The following is a 15717-nucleotide window of genomic DNA, read 5'->3' as shown; positions in this document are numbered from 1 at the left end:
ATATAAAGAGAGAAATACTTTATTCATTCATGCTGCCCAAATACATCGGGTTGCTACATTACACAGCATACTTATCAATCCATGATCGGACATATATGAATTACATTTTTTTACATGGTATAATAAAATAGAAAGAATACTTTCTTTTTTTTTCCCAGTTTTCTTTTACAAATACAAATTTCAGTATATACACCAAATACAAAGATTTCTATTTATTCCTTTTTTTCATTCACCCTCTTGTCCATTCCATTTCACAATTTTTATTTCATTTGATCGACAAATTCACTCTCCCGAATTCCCCCTCTCAGATCCTCCCCAGTGACTCGTAAACAAATTCCCTATCAGACGGCAGTACGAGATCAAACCAAAGAAATACTATTCACATCAGTAGACCAGTTTTCAGTAAAACAAACAAATAAATACATTTTACCAAAACAAAACTAATACATAGATCGAAAGGAAAATATAACAAAAAGTTGGCTAAAAGAAATACTAGATTGGATACATAAGTAAAAAAAAAATAAATAAATAAATAAAAATAAAATAATTTAATGAATAAATAAGTTGAAACACACAAATCGACAGGTCCACGTACTAAAATAAATAAATAAACTAGAGCTAATTCCCATGAAGATGTACTATCCCCAGGGAGTCCAAAATAATATTTTCTGCCAAGATCGCAATATCCCCAATGGTAACACCTAATCCATCTAAGAAGCTCCTTGTTCTATCTGGTATTGTTCCGCGAGATCCAAACCAGAGGCCTCTCACGGTGAATTCTCTCTCTCCGAAGGTCTTGCAGAATTTTTCCCTAAGGAAAGGGATACATTTTTAATATATTTCCTTTTTTTCCCTTTCCACTTCACCTTCCTGTTCGAGGTCATTACTCTCAAATCTTACCGTCGGATCCAAGACCAGAGCCGTGTATCCGATTTTTCTAAATGCGACAATATCGGCATATCTTATGGATCCGTCAGTGTCGACACAATAGACCTCCTCGAAGCAGGTGAAGTCTTTTCTTCAAAGAAATTTCATCAATTCTTCTTTGACCCTATGGTGCCGGCTTGTTATAAGGAGGGAGTAGTTGGGCATTTTCCCAGCACATGGGCTGGTGTTTCAGATTCTCTGCCGCATTTGCGACAGAGGTACCCAACTTCTCCTTGCTGTCCACTGGCCCATGGGACTCCACACAGAGGTGCATAGTTGATATTCAGTTTGAGGGTGTTCGCCTATTCTGACCCCGACAGTATCTGGTTCTCACATATATACCTATTTGTTTTCGGGGTCTCTTTGAAATGGCGAACCCTGCCACCTGCAGTTGGTCTAATTCTTCGAAAGCATTCTCACGTAACGACTGCCGTAGGGCTTAATTCAGCAATGTAGCTCCGTTGACCATTAACAATTTGACAATTATATTTTTTTCAAATATATCCGATTTCTTTCTGCCACCTTGAACTAAACATGGTTCCTAGTTTTATTTTATTTTTTGAAGGCGAATGATAAAAATAATTCGCTGCTTTGGTTGAACAGGGTTGAGATTTTTTATGGTTTTTTGTGACAGACCCTGGAGACCTAAGTCCTCGCGCGTTTCTTGACGCAGTTTTTTCGTAGGATAGATTCGTCACTTCCACGCCTATTTTTTGTGGTAACGGGCCTCACAAATGCCCGGGGGAAGGTTGTGAGTGAGTTTTGGATTATTTTGTGCTTGGAAAAAGGGACCGGGAATAGATCTGACAACCTTTGGGTTGGTAGACTGGCGCGTTGCCACGCTGCTACCGCTAACCCTTTAAGATATTAAACTAGAGTAAAATAAAGTTTATTAGTAACAAGCCTGAAAGCTTTTGGAAAGTCTATAGAATGAGCTCATTAAAAAAAGTAACTGAAGTCTACAGTACTATCTTAGGAATAAGAACTTGTCGAGGAGTTGTGTTGAATCTGAGTCCAGTTGATAATGTTAGGTTCTCTATAACAGAAAACCTCGACAATGGAAGCTCAGATAGGTTGGTTGCTACGTTCCACAGGGTACTATGTCTGTAGACTCGAAAGAGTTTGTAAGTCCGGACCTTACAATAGGAGCAAGCTATAGGAAGAAGGGGGGATCCAGATAAGGGAGAGAATAAAAAGACAATACACATTACTACAAATACAGCACAAAATTGAGGTGATCCACTATGTATAATACTACCCTCTGCCACATTAGGAGAAGAAATCCGTGAAACGGATACTTTAAAGACAGTTCTTGCATAGTCAAGCCTCTGGGCTATTAAACGCCACCTAGAGATGCTGCTTGTAAGACGTTAGCTTTCATCGGATCAGCAGATTCTATTGTAATCTTTATTAATTCAAATGATAAATACACACACACAATATCTTATACAGTCATTACATTTGTGAAATTATGGTATATACAAGGAATAGTATATATATTAATATACAGCGTTTGTCTGAGTACAGTACTAGTTCCCGGGTTAGCTGGTAAGTTGCGTCATGCTGGGCCTTGGCAGCTGTAGTATTTATAGTATAGACTAGCAGGTAGCAGTGTCGCTACATACCATTCTAATAAAAACAAAAGTTTTATTCTTGTCTGATGTGTCGTTATTCAAGAAAATCAACAATATAGTATTTTAAATACAGAAAATAAATTTTTAAAAAAATTAGATACTGTGCTATGAAAATAAGGCATATTTTTCTTAAGGGATTGGGATATTCGTTCTTCAACATTGATCCCACTTTCATAAAAAATTATTTATCAATGGTTATAATGATAATGATGATTTAATAGAATGAAATTTTAATGTAACTAGGTTATACAATGAACTATTGAGGCAAAAGTATAAACACGTAAAAAAAAAGCAATAAATATTAAATTTAAGAAAAAATAATATCTTTACATGAACATTTTTTTCAGTTCTCCTGAACCTCCGATGACGGGGAAAATCAGGGCGAAGAGGATTTTAGATAACAAATCATTCTTTGCAGCACCTATTAACGAAGTTGGTTGTGATGTCTTTCAGTTAGCTACTCAATCCAAACCTATACCACAACCTGGTAAATGACAATATCAAAAGAAATTTAACATTTGCTGTATCAACTTCCATTCAAAATTGACAAACATATCTGGGTGCCTAATTTATTCAAAATTACCAGATTACTGTTAAGTATCCCAAACTGATTTTTCTTATTTAGAAACAAAAATACAAGATAATTTTTAAAACCACAACTGAAAGTGTTGAGAAACTGTTCCATATCTGATTCATCAAGTATAACTGGATAATTTCTATGGGGACATGAAAAAATAATTGCATCCCAGTCAATCATCCCTCTGATTGTAAGCTGGTTCATATATATAAATCAGTGTAAAAAGACCCATTTTTTTTTTTTTAATATTTTCTTTTCTGTTTATTTAAATAAGCATATAAATAATGTAATATTTAGCCAAATAAAGTTTAAATACATCTTAAATGACTATTGTCACCCGCGCATGCCACTGAATCTATGTATACAATCAATTTATAAATGAATATATGTTTTTTTTTAAAGCTGAATTACAGGATAAGGAATCTTGAAAGTCATTTTATAACACCACATTTTCTATAAAACATTAAAGCAACATGAAATAATCCAAAACAATTTTTAAAAATGTGTTTTAAATTAAAAAAAAAACTTTTGAACGCGTAAAAATTCTTATTGGAAGGGTATAAAATAAAAAAATATATGAGCAAATAAATAAATTATTATGAATACTTGCAAAACCTTGTGATTTGTTTTTTAAATATAATGGTTACAAAAGAAAAGTTGTGGACTGTTAATTATGGCTTCGATTCATATCAGCAGCAACTTCAAACTGGTGTTATTCACCTAACCTCACTTGTCTTCAACTAATCAAAAACATATTGACTTAAGTTCACTTTCTATTGTACCGAAACTGTGTAATTCCTTTAACTGAGGTCCTCATACTGTGCTGTCTGACATCTGATGGTTTGAATTTTGAGTAAGAAGCTCAGATGGCCTCTAAACGTGACTACCACGAGGCTACAAAATCTTAAGCAACTGACAATTTACGGTAACTTACATCAGATTTACAGATGGTCAGGGTTGCGGTCAAAAAAAGAATAAATAGTTTAAAACTATTTTAATGTCCGACGTTTCGCCCCACTTTGCAGGGCTCCATCAGGGCTAAAAAGATACAAAAATTTTTTTAAATTAAAATTACTTTAAAAATTTTTTAATTTTATTTTTGTACTAACTTTGTATAACGGTTGCAGCTCCAAAGCAGCTTTTTCCTCGATCTGTAGTTTATGAAATTGAATACGTAAAAGAACAATATCGTAAAGCTATGATGGATGCTTTAGAAAAGGAACGAAAAGAATTTGAAAAAATAATTCAGAAACAAAAAAAAGCTTTAGAGGATGAACAAACTGAAGATAAACAACTAAGCAGCATTGAGCAGGTTGGTAAAGAGTAAGCCTAAAATGTCAAAAGAATTTAAAAGCCGTTAAGATACAGAACTTAAATGTTTAAGACTTCGTTGTAATGAATATTAAAGAAGGAAATATATTGAAAATGAGTGCATTATTTGGGAAAAATTGTTGGCGCTACTTCAAAAAAAGCTCCACCGGCGGGAACTCATTCAAATTCAAAACTCACACAGAATGTAACAGGTTAGCACAGTTCATATATTCATAAACAATGTCTGGATCCACCCCTGAATATAGGCATATGTTTTATTTAGAAGAAGATGAGAACAGCCTCCCTTTGGAATTAAGATGAGAACAGCCTGATCACGGTATAAAATTCTCCAAACGTTATTACAACTTAGCTAATGTGCTAAGCTGATTGATAACGTGAATATCATAAAAGCTTGTGTCAATGGTTTAGTCCAATAATTCCCAGAGTAAATGATAATAATGATTATTAATGAGTCAAGGTACACTCGGGGGTGATCCATGGTACATTAGGATAGGTACATCAATAGTACATCTTGTTCTATTGATCACAGATATAAATCTATATTCTTTTCTTTAACTTGTAGAAATAATTATGTTCCCATAACACTCTTTCCATTGTTATATTTTTAAAAAAATATAGAAGCAAATTGTAATGTTAGGTATGTTTTCCCTATATGTAGGCAAAGGAAGAGGATTTTGTTCTCGGCCAAAGTTAATACGTTCAAAAACAATAGGCGAATTAGAGTTGGGAGAAGAGGGTACGAATGTTTCCTATCCTGTACGCTTTAACAAAATATGACGGTAGTTCAATTATGAAATAGAGTGGAATTAGTGAAAAAGAGGCGGGAATGCCGGAATAAAAACAATATTCAGGCTTTGGATTGGCCAGCATTAAGCCTGGAACAACGTGGGACGAACCGCAACCGTTCTAATCGACCTACACCTATAACCAAACTTAGGAGAATTGATATAAACATGGATAAAAGACAGGGATAGAATTCTACAGCCGAACATCAACCGCCTCATGATAATGAACATGTTAGAACTTTGAGGTCATACTATTGTCAAGTCGTAGTGGATTGGAAGCATCATCAAAGGAGTTCACTTTTCTAGTTAGTATTGGTTATGGTAGGGAGAGCTCCCGTAATTCCCTTTCACCTTGGATTATATAACTTTTAAAGTAAATCAAAACCTAGCCTACTCATCTCTCTTTTATCAGTCTAACAGTGTTCCTTAAGGTAGTATCTCGGGTCCCATTCTCTATACTGTTTATACAGCTGATATCCCAACCCATCCTAACAACATACGCTGCAAATAAAGACCCTACTACCACATCAACAACCCTAGTCACACCTAACCTAACATTCATTGAAGAATGGTGTCACAACTGGAGAATCAAAATAAATCTAACAAATCCCGAGCGAGTGAAAGTCAACAGTTGTGATTCAATTAGAGCAATAATAATAGTATTAGTATTTTTTGAGTTCCAAGGATTTTGAATTGTTTAAGTTCAAGACGCTGGAGCTTGTTTTGTACAGTTTTACCAGCTTGTGTAATTTTTCTTTAGCCCTTTAAGTTTTTTACTGTGTGTTTCATTCAGGAGGTAACAGCAATGCCAGAAAAAGATGCAATTATTGAAACGAAGAGAGGGGGTCACGTTCATGACGTGGAACAAAATAAGTATGTACAATCCTACTTCTAATTCAGGCGTTATTTATTTACCTGAAAATTAATTAATTTATTTTTTGTCCTTAAAATTGCTTGAAAAAAAAACCTTTGATATACAAAAATCGGTATTCATTGCTTCCAACTGAAATTTCTTATACACTAACATACTTCTATTATAATGTATTTTTTTAAAAATTCTTTGGATTATTATACACTAAATAAGATTATTTAGTCAATATGCTATGCCTTAATAATATATGTACAATTGATATTTCCAGTGTACAAATTCGTTCCTCTTTTAAACCCAAATTATCAGTGAAAATGTGACAATAGAGTTCTTAATTTCTAACAGACTTCTTGCATGTCCAAAGATTTGTTCTTTGTAGGAATTTAGACAGTACAAGATTGCCTTTTTTTTTTTTTTTTTGTTTTAATGTTATGCTCTCCTCTTGTGAGATTGTATCGTACATCCACCAACCTGCTCGATTTAATTTGTTAAAAATGACGAATGAAATGCACAGGTTTTAAGTTTATTTTTCTGTAAATTATGATTTTTCTGCAAAATTCTATTTCATACGTTACAATCAGACGTGCCATTGTTGAAATATAGCTGCGTCCACGAATTGTTTTGTTGCTCAATTCGTCTGATGCACCAAATTCACATATCAGGAATGGCCATTTATTCTCAGATCGTAGTTTTAGAGACCATTGCATCATTTTAAATCTATCTGATAAAATGATTAAATTTGGAACCTCTTTGAAATCGGGAAATCGCCACAACTAATGGTTCAGATAACATTTTTAAGGTCTAGGCTACTAATATCAACATCCTTGAAGTACTAAGTTCCTATGTATAACTTAAAGGACTAGGGCCCTACGTATTAAAGAATTTCACATCTTTGTTTATAATTTTGTACGTATTATTCACACATAAAAATGTTGTACAGACTTCATAGAATGGTTCCTGAGGTTTATTTTGATTTAAAATCGGTCCAAATCAAAATAAGTGTAATATAATAACTTTAATACGGCACATTTCTTGATCAAAATAATATTTTAAGTAATTGATAATAAATAAAAAAATGTTTTCAAGATCATTTAGACATTGATATAATAATGTTGTACCAATAGTTGAAAATGTATTCTTCTTTCTAGAACTAAACTTTCTTGCGTATCTATTTGTGGATTGTGTGGTTGTAATTTAACACGCGGGGCTTGTCCAAACTGCAACACAGGAAAAGGTAAGGTTAATTATGTTTTCATGTACATAAAATGTTTAAACTGATACATCAAAGGGCATTGATCTAACAATTAATTATCTAACATTAGCAAAAAAAAAATGATGTACTCTGTTGAGAGCCCTGTAATCGCCACAGTCTGTGGCTACCATCAGATTTCTTCACAACGTGTAGTGTACTTGGTTTTTTGAAGGTCGACAGGTACCTTTTTTAACAGGTTATCGATTTTCTTCTTGGCTTTCTAGTATATTCCTGAAAGTAAGAGTCGGCATTTAGCGGTCCACCTCTTGATTCAATATGGTGCTCGACAACTCCTGTGGGTATACTACGTATTGGTGTTAATTTGATGGTGGCGGGGAATTTACTGAGAATTCTAGCAAAGCGTGCATTTGTAGGTGCTATTAAATAAACTGGGATTTCTTCTTCAGAGATGTTACCTGTTATTTTCAAACCAGTGAGTGGGTTAATAAGCCTTTGGTTTCTTAGGTCTAAAGAAAGTCCACACAAAGTATCGCTTTGCCTACGTCAGCAATTATGAAGGTTCTACGAATAGGTTTCGTGAAGTCTAAATCAACATCCCCTGTAACTTCCCGATAGTATTTATTGAAAAGTTGTTTGCCGCTAAGAGTGTAACGTTCAAGAGGGATCTGCGCCGTCCTTTAGGACCTGGTAACAGGGAAATAAAGAAATGGCCTGGAAAGTCTCGTATTTGACGAAAAGGTCAGGCGGCGGTGCGGTTGCGGTGTGAAAGTTCCCGCTACAACTTTCATTGGTACTAGTTTAAAGTCGATTCTGGACTTTTTGGTTCCCATTTACATGGCTCAATGCACTTACATGCTTTTTCTTTGAATTTGCTGTGAAACATGAAGACACCGTCCTTGTGAGCTGTAGATCTCGAGCGCATACTTGTTTGATATCCTCGGCTGGGACTTCGGTCCATATCTTTTCTGAGTTCCCGCAGTTTTTTGGAACAATCACATACAGTTTTCGTGAGCCTCTCTGTCTTCTGTGTTGATATGATCTGTTGGACGACGGCGTATCTTTCGTTATGCGTAGACACTTCGTGGAATTTGTGTACATCGTTGTGTTCAGTTGCGGCCAAGATGGATTGAAACCGTGGAGGTAGGTTTCCGCCAAAATGTACGGATGAATTCTGATCTGTACGGATAATACTGCCTCCAGCTATTTACTACCTCTTCCTTAGCAATTGAGACGGCGTTTATTCACCAAGTGGGATGTTCTCGAGCAGCTTCTTTATGCTCTCCAATTGTCTGTAGGTTTGAAGGAGCTGGGTCTTCGTAATTCTTCAGATTCATGAGAAGAAAGGAGTTCTAGGGTAATTTTGACATGGTTTTTGGAACCTTTCCTGCCCTACCACCTCGCAGGTAGGGGAATGGGGTTTTTGTTCGGAAAACTGGATTGAAGGAATCAGAGAGACTGTCAAAGAATTTGATGTGTATCCGTGCGATGAGTTGAACAGTTTCTAGCTGTAGTTCGTTATGAATGAGGTGCAGATAAACTAGCATCTCTGGGGTAATGATTCTAAGAATACAAAGAACGGTTAGAGGCGCCGCCTGTAAGAACTTACTTTTTTCTTATTTATTTATTTACTTAATTTTATTTATTAAAGCAATACATTTACAGTTATAATACTATTTACATGTTTACACATAAAAGTATTAAATTATTTACATTTCACTAGATAAATGAACACAACAGACATAGATAGTGCTTCTTGGCGGGGGACGCCCCGGAAGCTCTCAGTGCTGCCGGGCGCTATAGATAGCGTCGCTACACTGTCATGTTAACACTTTGAACTGTTTTTACCTTAAATGGCGTATAGGGGGTAAAGCTCGGTGTACCGTAAAAAATTTTGTAAACACTCAAGTTCGAAAAAATGTATTAAAAAAAACAAAAAAGGTTTTGTATTCGAAAAGAACTTTCTCTTTTTCTTAAACAGTTGTATACGAATATCTAATAGTGTGTAAAAAGCTATCTCGAAAAAATATTTTCCCCTTACATAGTTATTAGTTAACACGGCAGTGTGTCAAATAGGCAATTGTTCACCGTTTTAGCTAAAGTAATGAGGCAGGCACTGTTAATGAGTATAAAGTAGTTTACATTTTAGTAACACTGTTGAATCAGCCATCACAATTAGTTCACATTGTTTTTCTAGAGTCTCTAAATCTAGAAACGATGTTTGACAAAGCAAATGTCAGGTGGAAACCAGAGCCTCCAAAATATGGTTCTCCATGGGGCGAACGACGACAGGCAGAGATGATGAAGTAAATTAATTATTGAGATATACTATTCCTAACATTAGATTGTTGATATGATAAGATAATTTAATAATAATATGATGAAGTTAATTCTATATTTGAATCTGCTTACCGGAGCCAGACTAAATAATGTATAACCTCCCTTGATCCATGAGTAATTAAAGTTGAAGTAGTTTCAATTTGTTCTGCAAAGGGTTTGGATTGTTCTTAAATGATAAACTATATCAAGTAATAAGAAGTTTGCAAGACACACACTATACCCGAATACTGCGAAGCCAAAAGGAAGAATTTATGGGTGTCACATAACCTGTTCATTAGTTGGTTTGTAACAATTTTTAAGCAAACGGCACAGATTATTCAGAGATCTCTTGATTAGTTCGTAACAATTAGACCTAAAAAAACTGAAATTAAGTCTATTTCTTAGGGCTCTGTTCTGAGCGGATCTTTCATTAAAAATTTAATTTGCATATGTCCAACAAACACTTAAAAGACACTATAGGAAGTTTTTCTCTTATAATATGTATAATTGACAGTTGTTTGGTAAAAAAAAGCAAAAAAGAAATATTAATGTTTTAGGCATTATATAAAGTTTTATCTTATTTTTTTTATAACTTCAAGTTCACTGTCATCAAGTTATACTTACTTAAGAAATACAGTAATTTCAAACCAAAAGGTAATATTTCAAAAAAACAATAAATAAATAGACTAATGATATAGACAACCCTAACCTAACTACATACCGTTTAAAAAGTATCGATACGATACTTAGATTAAAGTTTCAATACCCGATTCCAATTCATCCAAATAGTCAAAGGCAATCGATTAAAATATGAAATGCATTAAAATATAAAATGGCAGTGTCAAACACAGAAAAAGTTAATCCCAAAAACCCTATTAACATCACCTCATAGCTCCATCTACTGATGCACCCCTTTTGATTTCAGACTGTTTCTCTTATCATTTCACTATTATCTATTGTCTTTATTATTTGTATTTTTATTTTTATTTATATATTATATGCGATATAACACGAGGAGGCCCCTCACCTCCGGACTCAAATAGTTGCTGAACGGATAGCTCATATGTAAAATTAAATATAACAGGTAACCTTTAAATACCAAAGGTAGTAAAAGGTAAGACACAACACGGATTACTTTTTCTTTCTACACAGTAATGCACTACTAACTCACATTTTATTTCTGTTTTAGAGGGTTCGGGAAAAAAAAAAAAAAAAAATTAAAATGAAAAATAATTTAATTTAAAAAATAAACCAGACTACTAAAATAACCCTATCTTACACTCCTATTTCTTCTAAGCAACGGGATGTCATTGCATTCATCTTAAACATACATATTAGTGAATTTTTGGTGATGCATATTTAAAATAATGAAATTAGGTATAGTAGTCGGGTGCCTTCCACTAAACGGTATTTTCAGTCACCTTTAAATGTCACCCATACAGAAAGCTCTTGCATCTGCACGTGTTAACATGTAATTTTGTGTTTGAGGTAATCCATAGATTGTACCGTAGACTGGAGTTAATTTGTAACAACTATAATAGCTTCAGAAAAGTCTATCGAAAGACCTCAGTATAAAAAGTAACAGCAGTCTATAATACTATCTTTGTAGCATATCCAATTTTAAATAGAAAAAAAAATAGGTGCCACTATTCAAGAAAGGAGCGAATTTAAAAATTCATTCTGATTTCCGTCTATGCACTTTCATTATTTAGGTTGGTAGCAATGGTTAGTTTCAGTAAAGGTGCTGCTACTGCATGATTGCCAAACTAGAAAAGTCGTATGCGCAAGGGTGTAGATAGGTTTTTCGTATCGGTTGGTCTCAATTTTTGATGACCCTTTGGGTGTTGGCTTATGGGTACAAACCAAAAGAGCGTTTGGACAAGCCGGTGCTGTATCCTCACGATTTTTGGTTCAGTTTCATTTGAAACTTACATTTGAGTTCTCCTAAGATGGCTGTTTGGTAATTACCAAACTTAAAAGCGCTAAACATTTTTTTAACGCCAGTTAAATTTTTCTCTGGTTACATCCAAGAAAACTGCACCCTAGGATATTTGACAGTTCATTCATTATTAGATTAATCAGACATGTGCAAAAAAACATGTAGGAAATTTGCATTTCCCTAAGCTCTTAAGTGGTTTCATTGGCCAAAATATTCTTTGTCAAAATCATGAATATTCAGAGTGCATGATTTTTATATCCATTAATTGTATCTTATAAATCTTCATTGTTCTTTTGGTGAGCTTTCAGTCAGAAGGTAGGAGTTTTTGCAAGGTCTGAACTTTTTCTTCTGGTGCAAATAATAATTTAACTTAGAGTTTGGTTCAACAGTATGATAAAATATTAGATCATCGGGATAGCAATGCCTTCAGCTAGCCACTTTTCCATTAGCAAGCTTGAGGACTCTCCCACACCATTTAGGGCTCCTTTACCTTGGAGATTTTCAAAGAAAGATCAAGTGGTAGCAATAAACCCATACAATTGAAGTTTGGTAGAGAAAGGTAGAAATAATTATTGAGTTGTAAAGAAATGAATAGTGGTCCATCTTGTGTTGAAATGACGTTTGTCTTGTGTTACTTTTTAATTAGCAACACACATGAGAAACCAACTTCATCTTAAAATTACACCTAACCTAACAAAGCTGACAAAATGAAAATATTTCTCACAAATTATTTGAGAAAAATCATTTAAACAAATCAATTCCTGGTCATAAAGTAAATAACTATGGTAACACATGTGGAAAAATAAAAATATGTACCATGTTTTGATGATAAAATGGATGCTTCAGACTCAAAACATCCCTCTGCAGTGAAAACAATGTGACTAGGGACAGTTGATGGTTGTAGAAAATAGGATCCTTCCCGCACAAACTTTCTGGATATCAACTTAAGCATTGATATCTCACATGAGATCACTCGAATGTGGAAAACTATGAACAAACTTTATGCTGATTCAACAAGGATAAATGGTCTGGCAATTCAGCGTCTACTATTTTTTCGAAATATTATTACCTCCTGCAAGTTGAACCCTTCACATAACACATTAAAAATTTTAGCTCACTAAAACCGAATGGAGAAGGGAGTGACTTGTAGCTGTGGACAGTAACATACATAAGGTTTCCTTACCAAGTTATTCCTTAAAAATAAATCCTAATACCAACCACTGACCAACAGGAAGCGATTGATCTATTACAGAAATGGATTGAAGAGATAAGAGAGTAGGCTGGTGTGGTGGGAAAGCATATCTCTACCCAACTAGTGTTCTACCTCAGTTCTACTGCTCTAATATTTTCAACTTTTTTTTTTAATTATAGTGACCTTTACGAACTCCTAATTAAAAATGGAATATTATTTTATATCGGAACTTATTAGCACTTAAAATGTAAATGAATAATAAATCATAACTAACAACTAATAGTTTACTGGAAAGTAAGTAAAAATGGGTTTTAAAATAATATAAAAATGTTTGAAATCCATTCCAAGCAACTAAAACCTTAAAAACTTATAAATTACAAAAATAAACCGAAAAGATAAGAGAGCAGGGGGGAAAGACAAACAAGCAGCCTACTCTAATTCTACTGTTGCCTAGACTCCAGTGCAGTGGTCCCAAAGTTTTGCAGGAGCCCCGTTGCGCTAAAAAAACTTATATTTCAGCAGTTACCAAACTTTTTCACAATGGCACCTATGTTAGTTTAAAAATAATCACAAAATGTAACAATCAAATAATAAAATATAAAATGAGAATATTTTAAATCAACAAACATTAATCAAGCAATAAATCAAACATATAAAATAATTATGAAGTAGATAGTCAGAGGTGTGGTCAAAATAGTTAACTATTTTTTGTTTTCTTTTGACTGCCCCCCTGACCATCTTCCTCATGATTTGAAATAATACGGTCAATCATTTATATATTTAATTTTTTTCTTTTGTAATATTTTGAGAAAGTAACATTTACCTGTGGCACCCATTTTTGGAACCGCTGCTCTAGAGCTCCACTCACTCCTTGGCCAGGAAACAAGGAGTTACATCAGGGAGGCCACCAAACAGAATAGAAGAGGAAAATTAATGGAAACGCAAGCTGTATGCACACAAAAGCTAAGAATGATACTGTAAATTGTTTTTACTGCTGGAGTGGGCTGTTTCATAGGTATTCCCACATGCTGTCAGATTTCTTGCTTAAAATCAGCAAGAATGATAAATGAATCAAACTTTAAGATTCAATCAATACTTTACTTTAGATGAAACATGTTACAGTTTTGGATTTAAGATGGAGGGAGACATGAAAAATTCTATATTATTGATACTAATAATTTGTTTCTTATATTTTTAGAGTAAATTACCCATTCAAAACTGAAGCCGCACGCTGGTATTACCAATCATTCCTACCTTTTGATGCATCCGCGCTTGAATCTCCACAAACAAAATTTCCAGAGAAAAAATTTTCTTCTTTGAATATATGAAAACCCAAAGTCCATGTTAATAAAATTTTTAAAGAAGGTACCATGACAGAAACCTGTTAATAACAAAGAATAAGACACACTTAGAAGTTAATCAATATAAATTTTCAGGCTAATTGGTCTGAGTAGTATATGAGTTAAAAGATTAGGATAAGCACACACATTCATATTTACATACATTTGACATGGGTACCCGGAAACATGACAATGTCTAGGCGCTTGTTATAAAATTTTGTCCTAAAAAGAAAATAGTTGTGTACTTTCACAAAATACATCCATTGTATGACTCAGGGCAAGAATATGAAAGGCCAAATGATGTAATTTTTCAGAACAGTTTTGAAAAATTCTAGATGCAGCTAGTAAATCAATGACAATTCGAAAGTTTGATACTGGTGAATTTCTCATTACCATATAGTAAATATGTTCATCTACTGATATTTTCTATTTAAGAATCTATAGAAGGAAATCATGAAACCTAATCAGTAACTATTTATATGAAACACTGCCAACAAACAAAAAGAAAAGCCTATCAACTGTGACTGTTCAGCATTCAAGGTAAAAAGGTAATTTTTGGGTAAGTATATTAGTTGTGTAATTACTTAATTGCGACATCTTTGTAATAATTAAATTGATAATCTTTCAGTAATGAATTTTTATTTTCTAGGTATTCTTTATTGGCCATTTATCCAACTTTTTCTTCATTTCATCCCAGTATTTATTTTTATTTTTGTTGTCTTTTTCGTTTGTTCCTCAAGATTCAGGAGAAAGTAAACAAAGTTTTTGGATAGTTCACTGGAGAATTTACCTATTTTCTTCTAGTTCAAGATCCTGGGAAAAAGAAAATAATTTCATTCCCATATGCAATTGCTTTAATGAACACTATATACATCTGAATCAAAATATATGATCAAGATTTTAATTGTTGGGACAGTTTTGGAGAAATTGTTAAAAAAAATTGCTGTATAACATCTCAAGCATCAACATACCTTAATTACATAATTTAATTTTCATAAAACTTTATTTCTGACACACAGACAATTTTTGGACTTTAGAGACATTAAAACATGCATTTCCCTTGAAAACTAGGACTCAGATTTTTTTACTATTTTCCAATGCTTCCCCTTCCTATCTATTTCAAATATAGGTAAGTGAAAGTAAAAAGGATTATTAACTACAACTCATTTTAAAAATCCATATAATGTACAAATACATATATAATTATAAATCTCATTATTTGCACTTCATTTTTAAATTATAAATCCTAAACATTACAATTCTTTTAATGGATGGAGAAATTAAAAAAACAACAAAAAAAAAAAATATAAGAAAGAAAAAAGTATCACTTGTAATATTACTTTCATCAATAGCTATAAAAGAAATGTACACAGTATAATAAACTTATAATTGAGGATAATGGAATTATGATCACAGGGTTTGATGAATAGTACAGCTGATATGCGCGGGTGGTGAAAGCACCAATATCAAACAGGATCTGCTTCATGGGCTTCACATGGTGTCCTGCTCTCATTGTGCTTGGTTTCTCTGGAATAAAAATATTAAAACTATAGTACCATTCCAAAAATACAAGTGTGAGCCATAGCTTAATTCG

The 15717-nt window shown here is 33.5% G+C and overlaps 2 protein-coding genes and 1 long non-coding RNA gene across 6 annotated transcripts in view; 1 reads left to right on the top strand and 2 right to left on the bottom strand.

The window, feature by feature from the left end:
* LOC106690525 (uncharacterized) overlaps positions 1-14151 on the top strand; it is an 18979-nt gene extending 4828 nt beyond the window's left edge. The window contains exons 3-8 of one of the 2 annotated variants that reach the window (XM_014435972.2): positions 2909-3048; positions 4266-4450; positions 6049-6128; positions 7272-7357; positions 9531-9639; positions 13982-14151. In XM_014435972.2, coding sequence (XP_014291458.1) covers positions 2909-3048; positions 4266-4450; positions 6049-6128; positions 7272-7357; positions 9531-9639; positions 13982-14111 — 730 coding nt within the window. In that variant the 3' untranslated portion in view covers positions 14112-14151. The remainder of the gene's footprint in view (positions 1-2908; positions 3049-4265; positions 4451-6048; positions 6129-7271; positions 7358-9530; positions 9640-13981) is intronic. The other variant, XM_014435973.3, reaches the window with a different exon arrangement.
* Positions 6929-10775, bottom strand: LOC106690527 (uncharacterized). Its single transcript, XR_001344635.2, has 4 exons — positions 10277-10775; positions 9889-10025; positions 9746-9818; positions 6929-7340 (listed from the first exon to the last, which is right to left on the bottom strand). It is a non-coding gene; the product is annotated as an uncharacterized lncRNA (long non-coding RNA).
* Positions 14152-14798: 647 nt separating the features above from the next.
* fmt (phosphatase 6 regulatory subunit 1-like protein fmt) overlaps positions 14799-15717 on the bottom strand; it is a 35680-nt gene continuing 34761 nt past the window's right edge. For 2 of the 3 annotated variants that reach the window (XM_014435963.2, XM_014435964.2), the window contains exon 20: positions 15287-15650. In XM_014435963.2, coding sequence (XP_014291449.1) covers positions 15590-15650 — 61 coding nt within the window. In that variant the 3' untranslated portion in view covers positions 15287-15589. Of the gene's footprint in view, positions 14937-15286; positions 15651-15717 lie in introns of those variants that run through there. The other variant, XR_010845116.1, reaches the window with a different exon arrangement.

The sequence above is a fragment of the Halyomorpha halys genome, unplaced genomic scaffold, assembly GCF_000696795.3.
Source record: "Halyomorpha halys isolate HHAL.00 unplaced genomic scaffold, Hhal_1.1 Scaffold1751.1, whole genome shotgun sequence".
NCBI classification, from domain to species: domain Eukaryota; kingdom Metazoa; phylum Arthropoda; class Insecta; order Hemiptera; family Pentatomidae; genus Halyomorpha; species Halyomorpha halys.
The sequence above is the reverse complement of the archived record's forward strand: the minus strand, read 5'-3'. Positions and strand labels throughout refer to the sequence as shown.